At 46.4% G+C, this 22698-nt stretch overlaps 2 protein-coding genes across 4 annotated transcripts in view; one reads left to right on the top strand and one right to left on the bottom strand.

Annotated features, from left to right (window-relative positions):
* LOC119433078 (VWFA and cache domain-containing protein 1) overlaps positions 1-8972 on the top strand; it is a 73321-nt gene extending 64349 nt beyond the window's left edge. Inside the window, exons 26-29 of one of the 2 annotated variants that reach the window (XR_007464458.1) lie at positions 1005-1150; positions 2013-2243; positions 3226-4504; positions 4551-8972. Coding sequence is in view for 1 of the 2 variants with exons in the window: in XM_037700221.2 (XP_037556149.1) it covers positions 1005-1150; positions 2013-2243; positions 3226-3596 (748 nt within the window). In the remaining variant the exon portion in view is untranslated. Of the gene's footprint in view, positions 1-1004; positions 1151-2012; positions 2244-3225 lie in introns of both variants that reach the window. The other variant, XM_037700221.2, reaches the window with a different exon arrangement.
* Positions 8821-22698, bottom strand: part of LOC119433079 (muscle-specific protein 20) — a 62716-nt gene continuing 48838 nt past the window's right edge. The window contains exons 1-6 of one of the 2 annotated variants that reach the window (XM_037700223.2): positions 12103-12459; positions 11165-11319; positions 10628-10694; positions 10425-10529; positions 10257-10289; positions 8821-9568 (exon numbers count right to left, since the gene is read on the bottom strand). In XM_037700223.2, the coding sequence (XP_037556151.1) occupies positions 9374-9568; positions 10257-10289; positions 10425-10529; positions 10628-10694; positions 11165-11319; positions 12103-12156 (609 nt within the window). In that variant the 5' untranslated portion in view covers positions 12157-12459 and the 3' untranslated portion in view covers positions 8821-9373. Of the gene's footprint in view, positions 9569-10256; positions 10290-10424; positions 10530-10627; positions 10695-11164; positions 11320-12102; positions 12460-22698 lie in introns of those variants that run through there. The other variant, XM_049659180.1, reaches the window with a different exon arrangement.

Raw genomic sequence — 22698 nt, 5'->3', positions numbered from 1 at the left:
GACAACCTAGAGATTTTGCCCCAAATTTTGTCATTTTTGTGCGAGCAGCAACCGGACGCACCTTCTCCACCATGACGGAATGCGAAGTAGCGGCGGCGCGCTTGGCGCGCTCGAATTCACGGCAACTGCGAGGCAAGAGCGAGCGCACGTGTGCGTGCGTGTGAGCATGCGCGAGGCTTGCCTGCATCCCTCGACCCGGTGATCTTGCCACCACGGGTGTGATCTTTCCCCCTCACTTTTTTCCGATAAAACCGGTCCAAAAATTGCCTGCGCATTAGAATCGAGTACGACCCTAAATTTGCGCTACCATGTTGCCATCGGCATTTCAATATGGCCGCCTCCTACGCACTTCGAGCCGAGCTCCCGTAGCTTCGACCATGTGCTGTAGTATGTGTGCTTAGGCATTAGTCTACCAATTTAGTTAAACAGCAAATGTTTACAAGTTTATACGGCCGATAAAACTACTATCTTTACTTTGTATAGCTGTCTGCTAATTTGCTGTCGCAATCGATGCTTCGCCTTTCGGGCGAAACTGGGACTTTCTTGTTCATCGCAACTTTAGTGTATTGGGAGTAAATCTTGACGATAGTTGTATTTCTGTATGAAAGCATGAGGTGCGCGCTACTGTAAAAGGATTTTTTTTTCCTCTCTTTTGGTCACGGAAAACGGATGCGCATTACAATCGAGGGTGCGTTAGAATCGAGTAACTATGGTAAGCGTTTCTTTTTCGAATTTTCGTGCCGAACCTGCATATAACGAAGTCCTCTTTGTAACGAAGTTTTTCGGGAATTTGTCAATTTCGTTATATCCAGGTTTAACTGTATATCCTTACCAACTGACAGAATATGAAGCCACAGAAAGTGTAGGGGCTTCATATTTTGTCACTTGGTATGGTTGTAACTAAAAAAAAAAAAAATTTTTTTTTTAATCTGGTCGCTTGTTCTTCTCGTTCATCGTATATCTTGTGTGACGATCAGTGCGGTGCTGTGTCTGCTATTTTGCAGGGATTGTTCAGGCGTGCTGGGCTGTGAGTGGTGCTCTGTTGACATGGATGGGGAGACACCACTGAAGACACCCTTCTGCCACGAGCAGCCTAAGTGCTTTGGTGGTGTTTTGGGCGCCAGGACGCCTTATGCAGACGAGATAATTGGTGAGGGTTGGGACCACATGACCTCTTGGTTCCCATTTTTATGGCTTGAAACAAAGTTGTGAGTGCTAGCTAGATTCCACAAAAGTTCAACTCCTTGTGCACTGCGGTTAGGATCGCTGTTTTCAACATTAAAGATTGCAAATCTGTTTAAGGCTTCGGTTCTTGAATCCACCTATGTTGCATGCTGCACAGCTTAGTGGTTTTGTATGGCTAATGTAGGCCAGTGTGTAGCCAATGAGGCCCAATATGGGGGCCTACATGGGCTCACACATACTGTGCTATTTGAGATTGAAGTAGTATATCTACTTACTTTTGATGCCACCTGGTTACAGTGAAGGTGATTTGAAATAACATGGACGCCATGCTGGTTCAAAATTGGGCATGCTGGTCACACATTGGGCCAACATTCATTGGCCCTGCTTGGCACAGTACTTGAGCAGGTTTAGGTACCTAATTTGGCAATAGTCTCTGGCACCTGGTGTAAACACATTCAAGAAATGCAACCTTGTGCAAAGTTGTGTTTGCTAGTGTTGATAACTGCTTTCCTAACAGCACTCAATAACCCTAAATTTGCTCCCAGCTGCAGGAGCCACATTTCGATGGGAGGCGAAATTAAAAAAAAACACAAGTACTTAATTTTAGGGGCCTGTTAACGAAACCCAGATGGTCAACATTAATCCGGAGCCCTCTACTATAGCATCTCTCCCACGCTCGCATTTGATTTGAGTTATAAATATCAATCAGTCAGTCAAAACTAAGTTTGTGTTGGGGGAAGTTATCGGAAATGTGCAAGCAGCTAGTCCTTGTTTGCTGCAAGCTGTCCACTGGCCAGTTTACATAGATTATCACCCTTTCTTTGCAGGTGCTCTCGAGGAAGATTTCCCGTACATCCGCAGCACTCCGCTCGGACCGGTGGCAGGTGGCATGATTGGAGCATTTTGTCTGATTGCCTTCCTGGTGTACTGCTACAAGAATCGTGTTACACGGAGCTCGTCGAGCCAGTATGCCCTGTCGTACCCAGCGGCACCTCTTCAGGGCGGCCAGGTTTTCCATGACATTGACGACTCGGACTTCCACACGAGTCCCAGTCCTGGTGAGTTCTCCTCCTTGAATCTAGGGCCCATTAAAATTACGCAAAATGACTGGAGACAACCGTGGCGATTTAGCAAAACAGAGAGGATAATTTTAATTATGTACACTGGGATTTACAAACATCGCTAGCATATAGTGCTCTGTGTCACGAAAAACGAATTTGTTCACCTGCACATGTCTGCATAGGTGGCAGTTATGGCATACTGTTTAGGCTGTTCAGTGTTATGCAGTCACAGACTGAAGACTCTTTGAAATCCTTGACAGGCTTTTAACACTCTTGGACTGCCCTGGGCAGACAAAAGTCCTCTCTGCAATGTGTGACATTGCACAGCTTTCTTTAACTTATGTTTGTCAGAATACTTTGAGGTGCCTGCTGAAACGAATCACTTGACACCTTCATAGTGCAATGGAAACTTTTAAGCATGGCTAATCTGTTCTTCAAGTTAGTGGTGCCATGCCCTGTAACGGTGTCAATGGGAACAAGGGTGTACTTTGTTTCACAGTTGCAGGGAACACAACAGTGAAATGTAAGAATACTCGTACACTTAAATTTGAGCACATACTAAAGATATGCACTATTTTAGTTGAGATTAAGAAGTATAATAGAGTTGGGTGGGTAATGATACCGCATATAGCAGATAACTAATGGTCTCTTAGCAGAGTATTAGAATGGATGTCAGCGGAAGAGAAATGCACTAGAGGGCAGCAAATAACTAGATGGTGTGATGAGATCAGGTAATTTTAAGGCATTGAATGGAATCCGTTGACTCAAGACAGTGATAATCGGAGATCCCTTAAAGAGGCCTCTGTGCACAGTGGACACAAATGAGGCTGCTTTCATTCAGTCTAGCTTTCATTCGCAGCATTTCTAATTCTTTGAATGTAGCTGTGGGACGTAAAAAAATCGGGTGAGCAGATTTGTAGCGCTCATCACAAAGTCGCTCTGTACTTCACGTTTCAATTTTACATTGCCTTGCTTGCAGTGGGACCTCACAACCTCAGCCTAGCCGGCTGTACTTATGACAACCGGGTGGTAGTGTCACCGTATCGCGTCAACACCGCGTACCGCCGTCCGCCAGGCGGTGACAGCGACCATGGCTACAGCACGATGACGCCGCATGAAGACTCCGAACATCTACAGTATTTCGAGCCCCTACTCACGAGCAAGGAGAAGGGGCGCTCGCCACCGGCACCACAGCCATCGCTCAGCAGTCGGGCCTCCTCACCTGCACAGCAACAGCTGACGCAGTTTCCAGACCCTTCCATCACTAGGCTTCCCAAGAACCCAGCAACCATGGGGAGGCGAAACTCCTTCCAAGCCAGCGTAGAGGTGCACGCTGCAGCTGTGCGGTGAACACTCACAGTCACTTTCATCACCATGGCCGTGTGGTCTTGGAGAAACTGTTTTACTGCCAAGAAGGTGTGATGTACTGACTCTTAGACGCTGGCGCCACCGCCACTAGTTATCTCAGAGGAGGTGACACTTGCCAGTCCTTGTGGAGTGATTGCGTTCCCACGCCCTCTATCACATGCGGGCTGCACGCATCAACACGGGTGCGGAAGACACCACTTCACTGCCAAGGGGGTGCACGTGGTCTCAATGGACATCGGTGTCAATGTTGTGGGTAGTTATTACCTCACAGGTGTTTTGTGTTGGGGACGCCCATGCACTCGGAGGTCCAGGGTGGTTGAGCGTTCGTCGTGGTTGATTCACCATATCATGAAAACTTTGATTTCACTTTTCACCACGTGGTAGGCTAGAAAGAAACGGAGATGTGAGCTCTCTTTATTTTTATTTTTGTCAGACTCGCTGCTCTCCGCAATGAGGTGTCGCTCGTTTCATCGATTCATTGTGTATACTACGTCACACTACGCTTCACCTGGGCTGAGCGCACTGGAAGTGCCGACAATGCTGCAGTTTTCAGTGTTCTGCGCAGCAGGACAGCTAGCTGCTCTATTCACAAATTTGTGTAGCTTCATCCATCAAATTACTGGATGGAACTGAAAGTGAAGTCTTTGGAGGCTTACGAAAAACAAAAAATGCAAGTAGGGCAACAATCGGTGATTTTCCTGGTGAGTGGATGGCTTTTATCTGCTGACAGTGCAAGCATGACATCATCTATTCATTGCAGTATTGTGCACGATAAATGCAGGTGTGTGTTTTGCTAAACTACCGTACTTTTGCATGTACAACCCGCGCGCAAAACTTCTTTCATTTAGCAGTAAAGTCCAGGGTGAGTTATATGCAAATTTTGCCTGGAGGTGGGGCTTCACGGCAGCCCTAGTTATATGCAAATTTTGCCTGGAGGTGTGGCTTCAAGGCAGTGCGGCGTGTGCTTCCGTGAAGCCACACCTCAAAGCAAGGTTCTCTGCCATTCAAAGTTTTATCTCATAGGGAATGCCACCCCTGCACGTTGAAGCTCCCTTCTCCCCTCCTTCATGGCTGCCCAATCTCCTCCTTACGGGTCACCATTTTGAGTTTAGTAGTTAGCGAATCATGGAGGAAGGAAAACAAAGCTTCCTTTATGACGAATAGTGCACACGGCGTAAGAAAAAATCATGATTTGAATATCTGTATTGAATGCGTACAATGTGATCATGTCACCTGTTCCCACAGTGTACCCTCGGTCTGTGCGAAGCGCTTCGCGATGTGGCAGAGAGCCAGATTGGTGAACGTTGGGATTTTCAGCTCCGTCGCCGTTACCCTTGCAAGGACTGCTCTGTCTGCACTTTATGTAAATGCTAGCTGGAAAGGTATCCCGATTCACATCACATGTCATGTGACTGATTCATTCACGATCACGTCCGTTGTGTGAATATAGTTTTATCAGCATCACTGAAGAGGAGGGGGAATAGAGCCGCTGCCCGAAGATACGACGTGGACGAGTCATGCATCCGCGAATAGAGACTTTTTGAAAAGGTTTGAGCGTTGTTGTTTGCAGTTATTGCTGCGGGTTATATGCACGGATTTTTTCTCCTTTTGTTTAGGGGGGGCTGTTGTAATTAGGGGCATGGGCGTTATGCGCAAAAATACAGTATATAGCTGCATCCCATGACTTGTAAATGGTACCAGGTGAGAAGAAAGGCAAGCTCATGCATAGTGAGCAAAACTGCTGCCAAAGCAAACATGAAAGTTATTCAGCGTTGCACGGTTCCATGGTGGCAAATACCATTGCGTAGTGACGTGTTAATCGACAAATGTATACAGGGTAGTCCAGTATGAAAGGGAACAGGGACTCCTTATTGTTACTTGGTGAATGATTACTTTAGAAATGCGATGTCAGACATTGCCAGTGCTTGCCATGAAGCTTACCTGTTGATGGGAGTGGCCTTATTGTATTTGGATTTATTGGCAAGAAACATAGAAAATTTATGGTCTGGATGTAAATTAAGTGTTCCCTTTCACATTGGTCCTGCCTGTAAGGTGGAGAAACACGCGGGGTGCTAAGCACCTTCATTTTTTTTTTTTCTTTTGTCGCTGTGATATGATGTCAGTGCAGAAAACTTGCATGAACTTTGCCAGTATCGTTTGCATGCAACACAGTTCTTCCTGATTTACAACATCAGCAAAGGTTTTTGTATGGCGGCGTTATCACTTGTGGCATAGCCAACAGAGATGGCAGTCCGCATGGAGTGACGTGTGCGTATGACCTCGTGGACTGAATTAATTAGCACAGTTACCACAAACTCCACTGGCACAAGTTTTCTTGAAATACTAAATTGATACTTGATGGCAGGTTTGCCAAAGTTCTCGGTTGTATAGATTCAGAGTGGTGCGTAGCGAATGAGAGACAGATAGCCAATTCTATCCCCCCTCTCTTTGCCTATATCCGTGTAGGACCGGACTAGGTGCTTTTATATGCCGTGCATCGTAATGTCCTATTTGTTTACAAATATGCAGCTTGCCTATTGGTGTGGCTAGGTAGGCCCAACTTTGTTGTAAGAATGAAGCCTGTACTCGGGCCAGCATTAGTCGTCGTCTTGCTAGCAAAAGCCCCGACTATATTGCGCACTGATGCAAAAGACCTTAGAAGAGAAGCAAACTGCACGCTGCTCTGGCTTGTCATTGTTGTGTTGCCCTACTGCTACACAGCCTTGTGTGCACTTGCTTGGCAAACAGAGCACAAGCACACGCTTTGTGATGTCATCCTGACAGCTTGGGCCTTTGCCAAGGGCTCCGAGCGTCACTGCCGACATGTCGCCGACGTTACAACAACCCTGCCTGTGGGTTAAACCAGACACATTTCCGAGGTGCTTCCCTCATGATTTTTTGGTTGCTGGGCAACCACGTTTGTTTTTATGAATTTTTGTCAGCAGTTTCTATTTCCGAGTGCATAGGGAATGGTGCGAATTCACGTATTCAAAAGCGGGTCCTTGTGTGTAAAGTTTCTGCGGAGCTACGTTTTGAGGGTGTCTTTATGGCAGTAGCTGCATCTATCCTTATCTTCACTTTACGGAAGCGCTGTGCGCTCAAGTCTTACACCCTGTAACACCAGCATATATTGTACATTGTGCCACAATTTTGCCTAGCACACTTCACATTTTAGAAGAGTTGGAAGGGCACTAAGGTTTTCCGTCTGTTTTTGTCATGGTGTGCTAGTGCTATCACTTCAGATACAACCATACCAGTGCAATCAGTTCACATTGCGACTTCATACCGATTTTGACTTGTCTGTATCGTGTATGATACAAGGGGTATTGCAGAGTTAAATTTTAAGCACACTTACTTGTTTGACTGGCAGTGCAAATACAGTTATCGTGACATGCTCGAACATTAACAAAATTTTTTTAGTCGTGAAAAAGCATCACACGGTCTGCCTCAAACAAATTTGCTTGTGCCATACACGCCAAACAAGATAAGAGCTTGGCATAGCCAAGCATGGTGCTCACTCTGGGTTTCAGCCGGCACCTTTCTGTGGTGGTGGCAGTGTACGAGAATTAAACATGATATTAGCTTTTCGTTGCTCAATCCATGGCATTCAGGTACATTTTCCTTTAATGAGTACCAGTGGCTAAACCACAAGAACAGCACAGTGAAAAAAATAGTTCATAGGTTCATTATTTTCATGCTGCATAGTTCTAGTACAGCAGTAGGTTGAAAGGCTGGGCCACAATTTTGTAGCAATGCCTGTTCCAACGGTATTCTTTTCGCACTTAATCAGTAATCTTAGCGACATTCTGCCCGCTCGAATTATCAGTGGGATCAGCTGACCGTGAACAGTGCATGATGAGAGTGGCATAGAATCAAGTGGAAAGCATCACTAAAAAATCGCGGCCCTGAATGCCATGTAGTCAGCAGATGCATGTAGGTTCATTCGGATGGGTGTCAACATCGTACTAGAGTGGAATTATCACCAAAAGTAATGTAATAAGATATCAGTACAGTTGTGCTAAGACTGAATTCTCAGACGAGCTCAACAATTCTTTGGGGACCACCATTTAATTTCCTGCAGATTGATTATGGTTTTGTCACACTTAACAGATAGATTTCCAAGGTCCCTTTCCAGCTCGTCTTAGAGAGGAAATTCACTCTGCGACCCCTGGTTCCTTGCAAGGCCTAGCAAAACTGACAGTGTATGCCCTTGGAGTCTGGGCACTGTTCTCATTGTGCCTTGAGCACACCTTGATAGATGCTAGCCTCGTGCGTATGGATCGGAGCCCCCAGTTTGGCCCAGCCGCTTCCCTTACCTTCAGCTTCTTCTGCAGCTTATTTTTACATCTGTATATAGCTTGCTGTACATAATGAAATGATATGCAAGACCGTGTTCCTTTGTGTTTGTCTGACCCTCTTGTCATTTGTGCTCTGTATATACAAGTCTACTCAGGTTGACAGTGTCTGAATGATTTGTCTGTTGTGCCAACATGATTGCAGCTTTCGCTCGTTATAGCTCCATTTTTTAAATTATTTTGAGAATGCTAACTGTTGCTGGGATGTTGGTGCTCCCAAGGATGGTCAGCTCTATTGCTGGCGTCTTATTTCATTTTCTTGGACTCGTCCTGAAAGCAGAATGCAGTGTTTTTTGTTTTTCTTTTAGGTATAAAACAGAATGAGAAGTCAATGTGCATGTGTGTGTGTGAGTAAATTATTGTATGAAGAAGATTGTAATCAAGGCCCACGGTTTGCGCACTTTCTTCCCTTGCGAGCTACTGCGCAAAAGTATGTGTGTTCTATGCAATGCAAACAACTCGTGTTGGGATCCCCCTTGTCGATATTGTAAACTTCTTTCAGCACGCCTCTGATGACTATGCACAGACGTTCTTTTGTTACGCGTCGTTAGCGGGCTTCGATTTCGGCATGCGCAGTTGATGTGTGCCTTTTTTTCGAAACACATGGATGTCGTTTCGAGGGAGACTTGTAGACTCGTTAGGCTACTCATTAAGTTTATCCCTGCCCAAAGCCTCTTGACTCTCCCCCAGATACTATTGATGCTTTGTATTTCAAGTTGAAGTGAACTTGTTAGTCAAATGCAGTTCAGTGATGCAAACCGAAGGCACATGATTTTGTTCAGCATAGCATAGTAGTGTTTTTGCTATTGAAGTCTGGAAGAATAAAGAACAATCTATGAACAAACCAACGCTTGCCTCTCTCTGCTTTCAGCATTTATTTTCAATGAAGCAACAGCAAAAGCTAACACACATACTCAACACGTCAATAATATGCCTTCTTATTTTAAATTTCAAAATCCTAATTTCATTACTAAGCCTTCCCCGAGAAATCAAGGAGAAGACAATACTTCAGAAACACTGACACGGCAGAAAAAAGTAAACGAAAGAGTTCGGCAACTTGTACGAGGCTGGTGCAACAAACTAGAAGAAGGTTCCAGGGATGAAGGCTCCGTGAGGCACAACACCAGTGGAAGAAGATCTGTCACAGTGACGAGCCAGTGTGAAACCACAGAGGGCCAGCCAAAAACGACGGGAGAGCACGCCGGCCGAAATAAATGCACGTCTACTATTGCAGAAGTTGGCACATACCACCAGCAAGCGTCTGGCCGCTTGCAGGCAACACTTCGAAGGAAGATGCATCGCACGAGAACACTTTCTGCATAAATTCGATGGTGCGGGAGAAAGATGGATGCGGAGATGGATTGGTACACCGTTGTCAGGGGCACGGAAGACGGACCAGTCAGTTCATCGGCCGTCCGGCAGGATCTGCCTCGATGCACCATATGGCGTCATCCCAGCCTGAGATGCTCCTTTGTTGGTGCCCGACTGTAGTCCGATGATGGTCTTGCCAAGCTGCAGTTTCTCCTTGGTAAAACCTCGTCGGTTTTCATCGGCTACCTTGACTCCAATTGTGGGACCTGGGTAGCCCTTTTTCTGCGCCTACACATAAGAGGAAGGCCATGCTCAACTCTCGGGAAAAGGTAAGAGGTCACTTCAACTTGGTCTTGAAACACACATGTGAAGTCTACATGCTACTTACATGCTTAGCAAAAGTTCACAAGTGTACCAAAGCATGGAAATGCTTCTCGTGAAATATCTCCCTACAAGAATTGTCGAGAGGCATTGTTGAATAACTGTACACAAATGGGGAAGATAGCCAATGGGTGTTATCAATTGGGGTATCGGCTTCAACTAAGGCGTGGCAGTATCTGCAGTTTACCAAGTTAGGAATTGAAGAGTTCAGTGTGGAGGTGCATTGGTGAATATGGAGGCTGCAGTTTTCGTAGTGCTTGTAGGATGTTTTTTTTTTTTTGCGTTCTGATAGTACAAAATGAGAGAGAAGCAGTGAAATAAGAGAAACTTAAGAAAATGTGGATAGTTAAAGCACTGTCTAAATCTTGTCCTTGCACCAAATCTCATCACCTTGTTATAACAAGCATTTAGTATGCTCCCCAAGTTTTGCCTAAAGTATATCATGCTATCAACATTTATGTCTCGGCAGAGGTTACCTACAGTATTTCGTGAACCACAGAATCTCAAGAGACCATTTCTTAAAGAAAATACACACAAAATGATCAATAACCCTCTCTCTCTCTCTCTTTGCACTAGTATATAAAACAGAACTTACCAAACCACCTAACGCGAACATGCAGTTGACAACCTGCAAAAGCAGTAGAGATGAAATTACTTCGGGTTCAGTGAAAAATGCACTCGAAATTTTATCTTAATGCAATGGTGCGAAAAAGACCACAAGAAGAGACGTGAAATGTACACCACAAGCACCAAATTTGTTTACCATGTAAAGGTTTTTCCTCTCGTACAAATCGTTCACTTGGAAGAGGTCGTGCGATTTGAGCCCGTAGCTCTCGCATGCCTTGAGAAACATTTCCAAGTTCTCCCTCTGTGAAAACAAAGATTTTTAAATTTTCATTGTCAGTGACAGCACACATGTGGAGGTGACGAATGAATGCAACTTCCAATCAAAATAAGAGCCTCTACCTGTTTGAATGGTGCTTTCATTGTGTTAATCTTTGGCACAGAACCGGGATGAAGTTTGTTAATAAGCCTGCAACAACAGAATGGAAAAAAATATAGCAAATTAGGTAGAGACACCTGCGGCAATGTAAATTATCAGCACAAAGCTAGATTTCTTCTTAATTAAAAACATTGGGTCGCACTTCTTGTTAGCATTGTATAATGAAAGTTTGCAGTCTATGTCACATTGGATATCGTTTAAAAGGCTGCAATCGCGCCGACAGGTGATCATTGGATATCGTTTAAACGGCTGCAATCGCGCCGACAGGTGACCTCAATGCGCAACAACTTCGGTTGAAGTATGAAATTTCACACATCCAAGTTAGCTGTACGTCATTAAAGTACCTAGCTGATGTCACGTTGGATCTAGTTTTACGATTTTGAAATCACACTTGACACGTGACTTCGATCATTCACGGTGACAAGTACTGCAAATGATAGTGTAAGTTTCGTATGGACCGCGCTGGTGCACTGCAACCGTGCAGCACGCAGTGTGCTTACGTGCAAAGCGCTGTCCCATCTTTCAAGACGTCCGCAAAGTCCAGCTGGTCCTGAAAGCCTTTCTCCGAGTTTGGTGGATCCAGGTCGAGCTCAGTGACGGCTTTAATCCAGTCCAGCGCCTCGACAGCTCGGGGCATTTCAAACTTTGCCTGTGCCTGCACGGAAAACGCAACATCGTATGGTACGTGACACAAATTGAAACTCGTGAACGCGGTTTCGGGCGCGCTTTCACGTTCGCCAATGTGCCCGCTTCCTAGCTGCGAGCACGCTTCCTGCTTTTGATTCTGAAGCATGCAGCAGGTTGAGCAACTGATAACGCCGTGATCGCACTTTCAACAAACGACGCACGAGTACGGTGTTTTGGTTCATTCGTGCCAAGTTGTGAAGGCATGTCTGGAGGTCAGTTGCGCGCGCAGCAACTTTTTTTTTTTTTTCTGCGTTTTTTCAGCGTGAAAAGAAACTGTGTCGCGCTTAATGACGTTTCAAGGCTTTCGCCGGCTTTCGCCGCTACACTCCGCTTGCTTCCCTTCCTAGCGGGACAAAGAAATAAAATTTAAAAAAAAAATGTAACGAGCAAGCGATGAGCGCACGACGGCCCAACGTCAAACGTTCAGTGTCGCGCGATCAACGTGAAAGACAAAACAGAGAAACACCGGTCGGAAAGATCGACACACTTGTTTGCTTCTTTGGGCGGCTCGTTTTAAGCACTCAGACTCTCGTTAACGGAAACACATACCGTCTCGCCATGCGCGCTTTTTTCGGCAACGTGAATGGCCATTTGCGAGTGAAACGATGCGTGACAGCGCGCGCTCGGCTTCGATGCTGTAATATAGCGTACACACCAACCGGTCTGACAGCAACACCAGCCGTACGTCGGTCCGTCTTGTACCGCACATAGTGCCGAGCGAAGAGTTCGTACACAGGAGGGGAGTGCTTACCTTTAGCATGCATTCCCGGCTTAATCCGTACGCGGGACCCTGGAACGCAGCCATTGTGTGTGTATCCACCCGCGAAATACCGTCGCTTTTGTTTTTATCGGACTATCCGAGGCACAGCACAACGCCAGACGGCGCGAGGAGGGATATTTTTTTTCGCCGCTACTACCGAGCTAGGCCGCCGCCGCCAGGCCGGAGAGATTTGCAAGCGCTGGGCGTGCACGCCGTAAGATGGCGGCGGCGGTGGACGCCGCCGATTGACCAATCGCAAAAGTGGTTGCTACGCGGCCGCGCGCCCTCGGCCAATGGGAGCTGGCCTTTCATTTTGAGTTTGGAATGTTTGCGTCACCCGCTGCTGCATGCGCGCAAAAGCGGCGGCGAAGCAACAAGTGTCCGACCGACCGACGGACGGACTTGCTGCGCCGGTTGCCAGTGAGGGGTGAAAGTGCCTCTCTCTCTCTCTCTTTATGTTTTCTTGTCTTTTCTTTCTCTGCAGAACATTTATGTTTTTACTTCCGCCCGGGCCTCCCGCGTTCGCATGTGTACGCGCTCGAGGCCCACGAAAAAGAAAATGCCGATAAACCGGAGTATTTTACGCGTGGCTGCGTCCTTTTTCGCGTGGCCGAAGTGTTTGAGTCGAAATCATGTTATGCGCTTTCTCACGCAAGAGTTGAGGGGAAGCGCGCTTTGAGGGTGAAAAAAAGGAATGGGCTCGAGTGCTTTGGGCGCGAAAAGGTGGTTGCACTCAGTGGACGGTGACAGCCAAGCTGGCTGACGAGCCTTTCGAGCACGCCAGCCTGTTCGGTGCTTTCTGGATTCGAAGGGGATGGCCGGACGCCCTGGCTTTTTATCTTATCTCGCTTCACCTCAGTGTCTGCTGTTGGGCACGCAACGAAGCCATATATGGGCTCTCTGCGCTCGGCCGGATTCAGTAGAATCGATGCGACCCCTGCAGTATACGCCGGCGCAGTGTGCAGGTTCATAATGTTGAACGACGCCTTTCACATGAAATAATTTGTGTACCGTCGCTTTCCGCATCGAATATGCGACAAACTGTGTCTACTAACGTTCTCGAGAGTGTAAGCTGAGGTTCGTCTTGATTGCTAAAGTGAAAGGCAAGAAATTGACTCGCCATACCGCCCTGCGAAAATGGATGTCCAGCGAACTTCTGTTGACAACCACCACTACAACTGCTCAGGGAAGGAACGCAATGCTTTATTGCTCAATTCCTCCTCCGGCGCATTATTCATCCCCAGGAGAATGTGGGCGTGCGGACTTCGCCTGTGCTGGAATTACGCGGCAATACGACCTGCGACAGCACGCCGCCGCTGGTAGTATTGCCGTTTCTTTTCCCTTTGCCGCTCCTCGTATTCACGCTGCTCCTGGGGAGTCCGAACTATGCGCTGCCTACCCGTAGCGGTGCTGCAACAATAAAAAAAAAAAAAAAAACTGTTGCTAGGCTGGTACCATTATATATATGAAGCGCTAGTGACGTCACTCCCACGTCGCAAGCTGCCGTCGCCGCGGCAGCTTGCACAACAGAAAATCTCTACTGGGAAACGTACAGCGGCAGCGGAAAAAAGATTAGCACAAGTGGCCCATGACCGGAGCAGGGAAATAGCGGTACGCGGCGCTCTTGAACCCGTGCACACTGGTATCTAAAGTGCCACATGAATTGGGAACAACGGCGTCGCGTGCCGGAATTTATGTATGCACTTCTCGCTTCAGTCGCTGACGGTTTTCTTGTGTTTTGTTTTCGTGAGGACGACGCTGCGAAATATCCCGACCAACTATAGAAGCTAACGGCTTTGCTGTAATAACTGAGCGCTCGAGATGGGAACTAAAACAAACAAAAAAACCGAGCGCACACTGTTCACGGCATTATAAGTATATAAAATAACAAAATAAATTTAAAAAGACTTGTAAAGATGGTCTCCGCGAACGGTTCTTTTGTGGATATGCATGATTTTGCGATTTGTACATTACAGCACCGCTTCCGCTTTATTATTTCATCATGAAACTGCCTGCTGAATTCTTGTCGCAAGCCGCCAAGCGCGTTCGAGTAAAATCTCTTGGATTTGCTCTTTAGTCCGGACCCGGGTAATTAGGAATGGAAAATAACCAGGCTAATATATGCGGGTGTCACACGGCGGCATTTTCGATCGCGATCTAGCTCGATCGGGATCGAATTTCTAGGTCGTGATTGGCTCCTTTGCGCAAGCTACGGGAGGCAGCCAATAGCGGTCGAGAATTTCGATCCGGATTAGGTTCGATCGAAAGTGGCCGTGTGGCACCGGTATTACCATTCCCTGCTTACCGCGTCAACTGTATATTTCGCTGTCAGAACGACCACGCTACCACCTGTTTTTGTTTTGCGAGAACCCGGATATAACGAACAACTCTGGTCAGCCTTGGAATCTCCGCGCCGAGACCTACGCGTTCGACGAATTCATCTAGCTTTAGAAGTGCAATCCTTCATGTTCGACTATTAGCTCCCGAATGGACAACTGAGGTGTCCGCTTTATTTTAAATCATTGCCAATAAGTCGTTAAATCTAAAATACTATGTGGCAGATGATATAGCTGGCGTTGCGTTTATTCACTAGAACTTCTTAGTGGGCTAGTTGGTGCATATTCCCGTAATTGTCTGCGCTCACGAATGCAAAACACGCAAAAGGTCCTACCAATGTCTCCTTGTGTGGTTGTGCTTTTACGCGCAGACAATCATGCTATAGCATTTATAGCAGAAGTTTTATCGTCTCCGTAGCGGAGCGGAGTCTAATAGGGGAGAATATACTGCGCAACAGTTTAGCATTCACTGCATAATAAAAAGTAAATATACTTACGCTAGAACTGTTCGTCAGAGTATATGCCAGTGAATCGGATGCTGGACATATCAGTATAGTTACCAATGAAAACTTTTGCGAATTTGGCCCCAGATGCATCAGAGCGAGGAGGCGGCGGGCTAAAAAATTCGCGAGATTCTGTACAGGCTTGATTCCCCTATAGCTGGAGCGGTCGGAAACTACTTGCGCACGCTGAGTATCTATAGCTTCACAGAACTCCCAAATAGTAAAAAAGCAAAGTTTGCGTTCAGGGAACTTCGCAAATTCTATAATTATAGACAGTTTTATAGCAATGCGCTAAATACAAATTTTGCAAATGTTTTTTTTCCCTCTCTCTCTCTCTCTCTCTCTCTCTCTTTCTGTGTGTATTTTTTCTACGCCGGGTAAGTAGCATGCTGTATATATCGGGTCTGCTATTTATATTTGCATGAACGGGTCAACTCGCGTCAGACTGGTATTGCAATGCATCTGCCGGCTCCTTCGTATGCGCTCATTTCTTCCTGTTATCCTCGAAAATTGCGCTCGTGTATCCGTTTTGGTTAGCGTTCTTTGCCATCGCCGATACTTATGCATTCTTGCGCGCACTTGAGTACGTTCTAGTTGCTTTTATTGGCCTTATATGTGTTATGCCCATACATGATGCCGTTCAGGAAACGGAATGTTCAACATTACTCGGCAATAAAAAAATTGAATAAACTATTGTAGTGGGAAAAAGAAACAAGACAGTCATTTAAGCGTTCCACATAAGTGAAGCATGCACATTCTGTTTGTTATGGCTGGTTGGCTAACATGTTTATCTATGACTTTGGTACTATCACCTCTTGGCTTTTAGCATATCTGTATGAAGTTGGGATGTCAGTAGTGTGATTATACTGGTTAGCAAGATCACCCATGCGATACAATAGAATACAAGTCATTACAATACAATACAATAAACTTTATAACCAGGTACTTCCGGCTGGCTACATCCGCCTCAAATGCTTATATGCTGGAACAGCTCTTCGCCTCCCTTTACTCCCCACCATTAGGCTTTTTTATACTCGGTTGGAGGTAAAACCTAGGCGCCCAGCTTTGACGGCACTGAACCGAACTACGGCGGGACCAAGTACAGGTATACAACGCGCGAACACGCTCCGGCGGCAATTCGATCGACGCTCGCGAGAGGTGTGCAGCCTTGCGTATACCGCGCACTCAACACTCGTTCTTATACGTCTCGCGAGAGCTCCTTCCTGAACCAGGATTCTCTCTTTCCCTGTTCTTCTTCTTCTTTTTTTTAATCTTTATCTGCTCCCCGATCTACACGCTACCGTGCGGGCGTGCGTATAACGGTGCATATCTACTCGCAGATTGCTGCAGCAGGCGCGCTAGCTGTCGCAACTCTTTTTTTTTTTTTTTTCCGCAGCTGGGATATACCCGCATCCCATGCCCCGCGTACTGCTTCCGTTCCGCCGGTCTACTTTTCACCACTTTTCACTATCGTTTTTCCTTTTCATCGGTTTTAGCTTTTCTTTTTTCTTTTTTTCATTTACCTTCCGAGCTGCGCTCGGCGGTTGAGCATGTCGCCGCGAGCTATGCCGCCGTAGGACATCCCGCCGACAGAGACGCAAGACAGGAAGACAAAAAAGAAAGAGAAAGAAAAGTGGGAAAGAATGTAAACGGAATAACGAAGACAGAAAAAAAAAAAAAAAAGATGAGTGTAGCTCTTTGCCAGCGTAGAAGAACGCTGCTTAGTAGTATACATAACGGACAGGAAAGAACTCCCGCAGTCCAAGTGAAACCAGTGCAGCATTGTGGAAAGTTGTGTGAGGAGAGCTGAATCGGCTAGACTAGTTGCTCAGGTAAAAAATGCAATGGTGAACCGTTTAGCACCTCTTAATTATAATGCGCGCGTATGTATAGAGAAACTGAGAAAGCGACGCTCTCGCCGTGCACACATATATGTGCTTGCGAACATTTCCGAATTTGGTCAGAAAAACGGACTTGTAGCGCGACTCGTGTGGGTCTGAACTTGATCCTGCGGGCTATAGCCGCGTGGCCAGTGGCCTTGTAACGAGGGGTTCCACCCGAATTGGAAGACGGATCGCACATAATGACTCAATAAATGTCTAAAAATCTCCGGTTACGATTGTCTTGATATAGTAGGATACAACTTTAAAAAAAAACAGCAGTTGGCAACAAAGGCACATGCACCGCGCGGAGTTGTGTTACTCCGCCAGCCAATCACAAAAGCAAACAGAATCATCGTCATGTGACCTTTTCACAATGGCGTCGTACTTGATACGACTGTACTTGCCGTACTTGTACGTTCCACTATAATAAACGAGTGAAAACGTATAAAATTACGCCTTACAATTTTATTTTTGAGGTTATACCGCTTTATTTAGGCAACAGGGAAAGCTTGAAGTACGAACTATTTGCAGTTTCGCGGAGGAACAGTGGTTGGTGGTAATGAGGTCGTGGGCGGGGCTTCACTGCAGACTTAAGTTGTATCCGACGTCCGCTGCGGATGAATACGCACGTTGGCGCGTTCGCCATATGACATGGCAACGCGCTGTAGCCCCCATAATGCTGCACGCTTTTTGTGAATGCCTTGTGTGTTCGGCGGCAGGTGATACGCTGCGGAACTCCGAAAACTGTGTCAAACGCTGCCGCAAAGAGAGAAAAAAAGAAAAGAGTTGGGGGTGAAAAGATTGAAAGGGAGGGGCAGATTAGAGGGGCGGCAGCCTTGCAGCGCAACAACGCGCTCGCGGCGTGTAATCCTTATTACGCATGCGCGTATATCGCGTGGTCACGCACTTTTTTTCTCTCTTGGGAAAGACTAATCAGGAGCGCGATGGAAAAAGCAAACGGACAGAACGCAATTGCGTAAAGGCATGGTGGCTCCCCAACAACGGAAGCTGCTTCACGCACGATACAGACGACATGCAAATGAGTGTAACAGCCACCGACATATTTAACGCTAACAATGATGACGCATTTATAGCGGCTTAAATTTTAACAAACATGGGCTGTAACCAACTAATATCGAATGCTTTGGACAGAAGATGCGTTAAGCTAGCACATCCAAAGCATCTAAAGCAAGGGTATTCGCCTACATCCTGTACTTTGCAAAGGAGTGGGAAAGTGGATAAAGTGTACAAGAACTACACGAACTATAGATACAAGAATACATGAACTGTAAAAGTTTGTACAAAAACAAACTTTTGGGGGGGAGTTTGGAGCGTGCTTGCGCAACGATGTACTTTGCTTTCTGTCGACTGATAAACAGACATGTTTTTCCAGAGAATAAACTTTAGTTTGAAGTAGCGCTCGTTCTGTGTGGTCTTCCTTTCTTGTGCCCTCGTTTTTTTTTTTTTTTTTTTTTTGCGCTTTAAGTCAAGCATGGATAAAGTGGGAAAGAGGAGAAAGAAAGTTCAAAAGAGAGAAAGGACAACAAAACTTCATATCACGATTTCTCTTTTGGCATCTTCAGTGATGAATGCACGAGTTCGTCTTCACTGTTGATTTCAGTGCTGGCTTTTTATGTATGATATGCATTGGAGTCCAAATGCTATAGCTCTAGAGTTTGGAAAGCCGGCCAATAGATGCTACGTAATTAAACAAGAAATGGAACGTTTTTGACGTTGCATTGATGGAGAGTTGCTGGAACCTAACGTGCGCGTAAGTATAAAAAATAGCAATATTTGGGCCATATATATGGCCCTTCCTTCACTGTACACATTAGTCCATTACGGGGGACAATCCGGTCCTCCCTTGCGGCCCGCGAATTTCAATTATGCCGGCTGCATTTTGCTGCAAAAGTTGAATTGTCTGTTGCCACTGCATGCGCTTGTCTTGAACTTTTGTCATGGGTCGTACTTCGTTTGATATTCTTTTGGGTGAAGTGCTTTAGAAAGTAAGCAACAATCTGCGGCGCATAATTACGGCCGAAGCAAGGACTGCATGTATCTGTTAGTTCTTATTCCCCCTTTGATTATGTGTTACTCTTGAATGTTACAAGATTATTTTTGTACAAGGAATGAGCCTTGCGCAAATAAACGTCCAATTTGTGATCACAACAATGACTCATTTATTTTGAGTGCCTCCCCCACGCCCCATCACCACTCCCACCTCAGGAAAATGGGAACGTTAAACCTCTAGATGTATATACAGTCCAGCACTCCAGCAATTTCCAGCACTCTTCGCAACGTTCGGCTTAAGTATGACGATTACTGTAGTATACGCACCAAACTCATTTAGTCTTCGGAGCCCGCGCGGTCCGAGAAATGTCAAAATTTCTTAGCCGTAAATACATCCGTCCTCAAATTGAAACATAAAGTTGATACTTTCCCCCGCAGCGATTACAGCGAGTTCTTTATATACCGTTAACTTGAAAGGAGCCAGAGAATACAGTTAGTTTCTAGATAATTTTCACGGCTATAATCATCAACCTTTTCCTGCCACATGGATATGTAAAAGGAGTGTTGAAGCAATTCTTTACTAGCCATTACTGTCGCTCTTACGTTTCCTGCTCCGTTAGTTATAAATGTGTTTCTATGAGATTGGAAGTAGACATATCTCAGCTGCTCCATTTCTCTTTGTCCTCGATGTTGATGATAATAAATATGTGGAATCAATCAATCAATCATTGATTTAACGTGCCCAACAACAACCCTAAGGTCTGAGCGCTGCAACCCCCCCCCCCCCCATCCCGCAGGCATACATGGAAGAACAAACCAAAACAGGGGAATATAAGAAGAAACACACACACACACACACACACGCACACGCACACACGCACACACACACACACACACACACACACACACACACACACACACACACACACACACACACACACACGCACGCACGCACACGCACACACACACACACACACAACACACACACACACACACACACACACACACACACACACACACACACACACACACACACACACACACACACAAAATGAATAAAAAGAGCAATTATAAAAAAAATCAGAGCCCTTCCCCTGTCGAGAAAATGGGATAAGCGAAGCTTGTGGCACGACGACACTGTCGCAGGCGTTCTGCTTCGTTTGCCCTAAACTCAGGGTCGGCGGCTCTACGCTGATGTTTGGCCTCAACATAGTGCTCTCGCAACTCGGGGTCCGCGGCTCTTCGCTGACGTTTCGTCAGGGCTTCGGAAGCCTTCACGATAAAATCGGACGACAAGCTTCGCTTACCCCCGTTATCTCGACAGGGGAAATGCTGGTGATTTTTTCTCTTTGGGTCCCACGTGTGACAATTAAGGGTAGCTCAAGGGCGCGTTACAGGTCCCTGAGCCCACAGGGGTATGTGCCATTGAGCTTGGACTCTTTCTGCACTTCCACCAGGATCGGTCCACTTTTCAGCGTGACACCACCACCACCACCGCCGCCGACAGTTGTGAGCCTATAAAGCTTCGCTTAAGAGAGTGTACATACTATACAAAGTACAAGGTAAGAAATAAAAAGGAGGAGACAGCGAGTTATGAAAAATATCGAGATCACGAAAAAAAAAAATCCGACGACGCCTAAGCACTTACGAGTTGTGAATGCGAAAGCATTAGAGAGCTTTATATTAGGGGGACGCAAGTGTAGGGGCCCCCTAGCGCTTGCGTCCCCCTAATCTAAAACTCTCTATTAATGTCCAACCGAACACTGCTGAGCGGTCCTTCGAGTTATCAAATCCTCGCGGACAAGCGAGTGCGTTGAGGCGCTTGGCCAACGCCGCGGGGATTTCGATGTCACCGCTTTCATCACGCCGAGCTTGGCAATGAAATTTCGATCCAAGTAGCATAACGTGATAAAGCACAGAATCCCAGCCACGGCGGCCGCATTTCGATGGGGGCGAAATGCGAAAACACCCGTGTATTAGATTTCATCATCATCATCATGATGGTTCGAAACTCACAACGTTCTTCTTTTTGAATGTGTTGTGTTTCTTTATACATTAATTTCTTCACAGCGATTACCGAGGCGAAGCTACAACGCAGGCGAGAGCTTGCGCGGATAACACAGGCTTACGAGAGCGAGGGTGACGTGGCGTCGCGGCGATACACGTGGCACGCTATAGCGCGGCAGCAGGTGTTCCCTTTCGCCCGCTCTCCTCCTTCGAGGCATGCTCGTGACGTGGCGCCGCAGCCGATGGGAATTTAGCTGCCGGTTTTCGCTCGTCCAGACGACAGACGCCGGCTTTATCACTCAATCCATTTGACGCTTTCGCATCAATAAGCGTTATAAATACTCAGTATGGTGGACGGTCGAGTGCTGGTGACGACAGACAGGAACATGGAAATGTCTATGTTTTCTGGTGACCTAATAATAATAATAATAATAATAATAATAATAATAATAATAATAATAATAATAATAATAATAATAATAATAATAATAATAATAATAATAATAATAATAATAATAAATCTCAACAACGAGCTGTTGTCCAAGTCGCTGCTCAATTGCGGGACACACTTTGCAGTGTCAGGGTCCTTGTAATGGAATTCGGGGCAGTTGGTTGGTAGTCAATTAGGACGGGGACCCGTTATAAATCTGGGACGTCAGCGACGTATACTGCGGCAGCTTCCTTTTGCGGCCGGAGGCACGTGCTTCCCCTCTCGGCCTTGCCTCGTAGTCGTAGCTCGCCAGCGCAGCGCGCAAGTATATACAGCGTCGAGAGGAGCTCCGTCTTCTGTTCGCACGACTCTCAATCGGACGCCTTTGTTCGGCGCTCCGCTAGTACGCACGCTGCAGCTCGGCATCCGCGGTGGTCGCGAACGGAATGCTGCGCCCGTCGTCGTGCTGAGAACCCCTGCGTCCTGTCACGCGGGGTTTCCGTCCGCCGCGGCTCGGCTCGGTGTCGTGTGTCGCGCGGTCGACCGAATATTTCTTTCTTTTTTTTCTGTTAGCAGGCCGCGCAGCGCAGCCCGTTGCTCGGAAGAGTCGCGGTGCGCCTTCGGCGCGACGTCGTACGTGTCATATATATATTGCGCCGCATCGTATCGCGTATAAGGTGCTAAGGTGCCCCCCCCCCCCCCCCCCCCCTTACCATTGCGTAGGCACATCAATGCACGGAAGTGGAGACGGGCACGTCGTGTAATGCGTTGAGCAACGCACCACCGGTGGTCTCAGTGAGAGAGGGCCGTGGGGTAGGGGAGCTGGTGCTTTGTCCCACGTTTGACTGCCTTTCCGCCAGCATCTTAAAACTACAGTGGAACCCGGATAAATCGAATCTGAAGGGGATCACAAAAAAGTTAGATATGTAGGTAATTCGATATATACAATGAAAATTGCATACAAAAATGGTCAAGGGGATTTTACTGCTGTTTGTTATACACAATAATTCGTTATATGTGAGTTCGATATATCCGGGTTCGACTGTTTACACTTTCGCTTAGCGTCGGGCGAACAAGTGGGCTATCTATCTATCTATCTATCTATCTATCTATCTATCTATCTATCTATCTATCTATCTATCTATCTATCTATCTATCTATCTATCTATCTATCTATCTATCTATCTATCTATCTATCTATCTATCTATCTATCTATCTATCTATCTATCTAAAGTAGAATACCAAAATGGGAGCCCAGGGAAGGATATACACGGTCGGATACGGCAGAGGAAGAGTGAGGGATTAGGAAATTTGCGTGCGTAGGATGAAACCGGCTACACAGCAAGGCCTGGATAACCGCGGACGCCGCTGGGCGAGGCCATTGTCCTGCAGTGGACGTAAAGATGATTATGTCGAC

Source organism: Dermacentor silvarum, chromosome 11 (assembly GCF_013339745.2).
Source record: "Dermacentor silvarum isolate Dsil-2018 chromosome 11, BIME_Dsil_1.4, whole genome shotgun sequence".
Classification (NCBI taxonomy): Eukaryota; Metazoa; Arthropoda; class Arachnida; order Ixodida; family Ixodidae; genus Dermacentor; species Dermacentor silvarum.
Note: the sequence above shows the minus strand (reverse complement) of the source record. Positions and strands in the feature narration are given on the sequence as shown.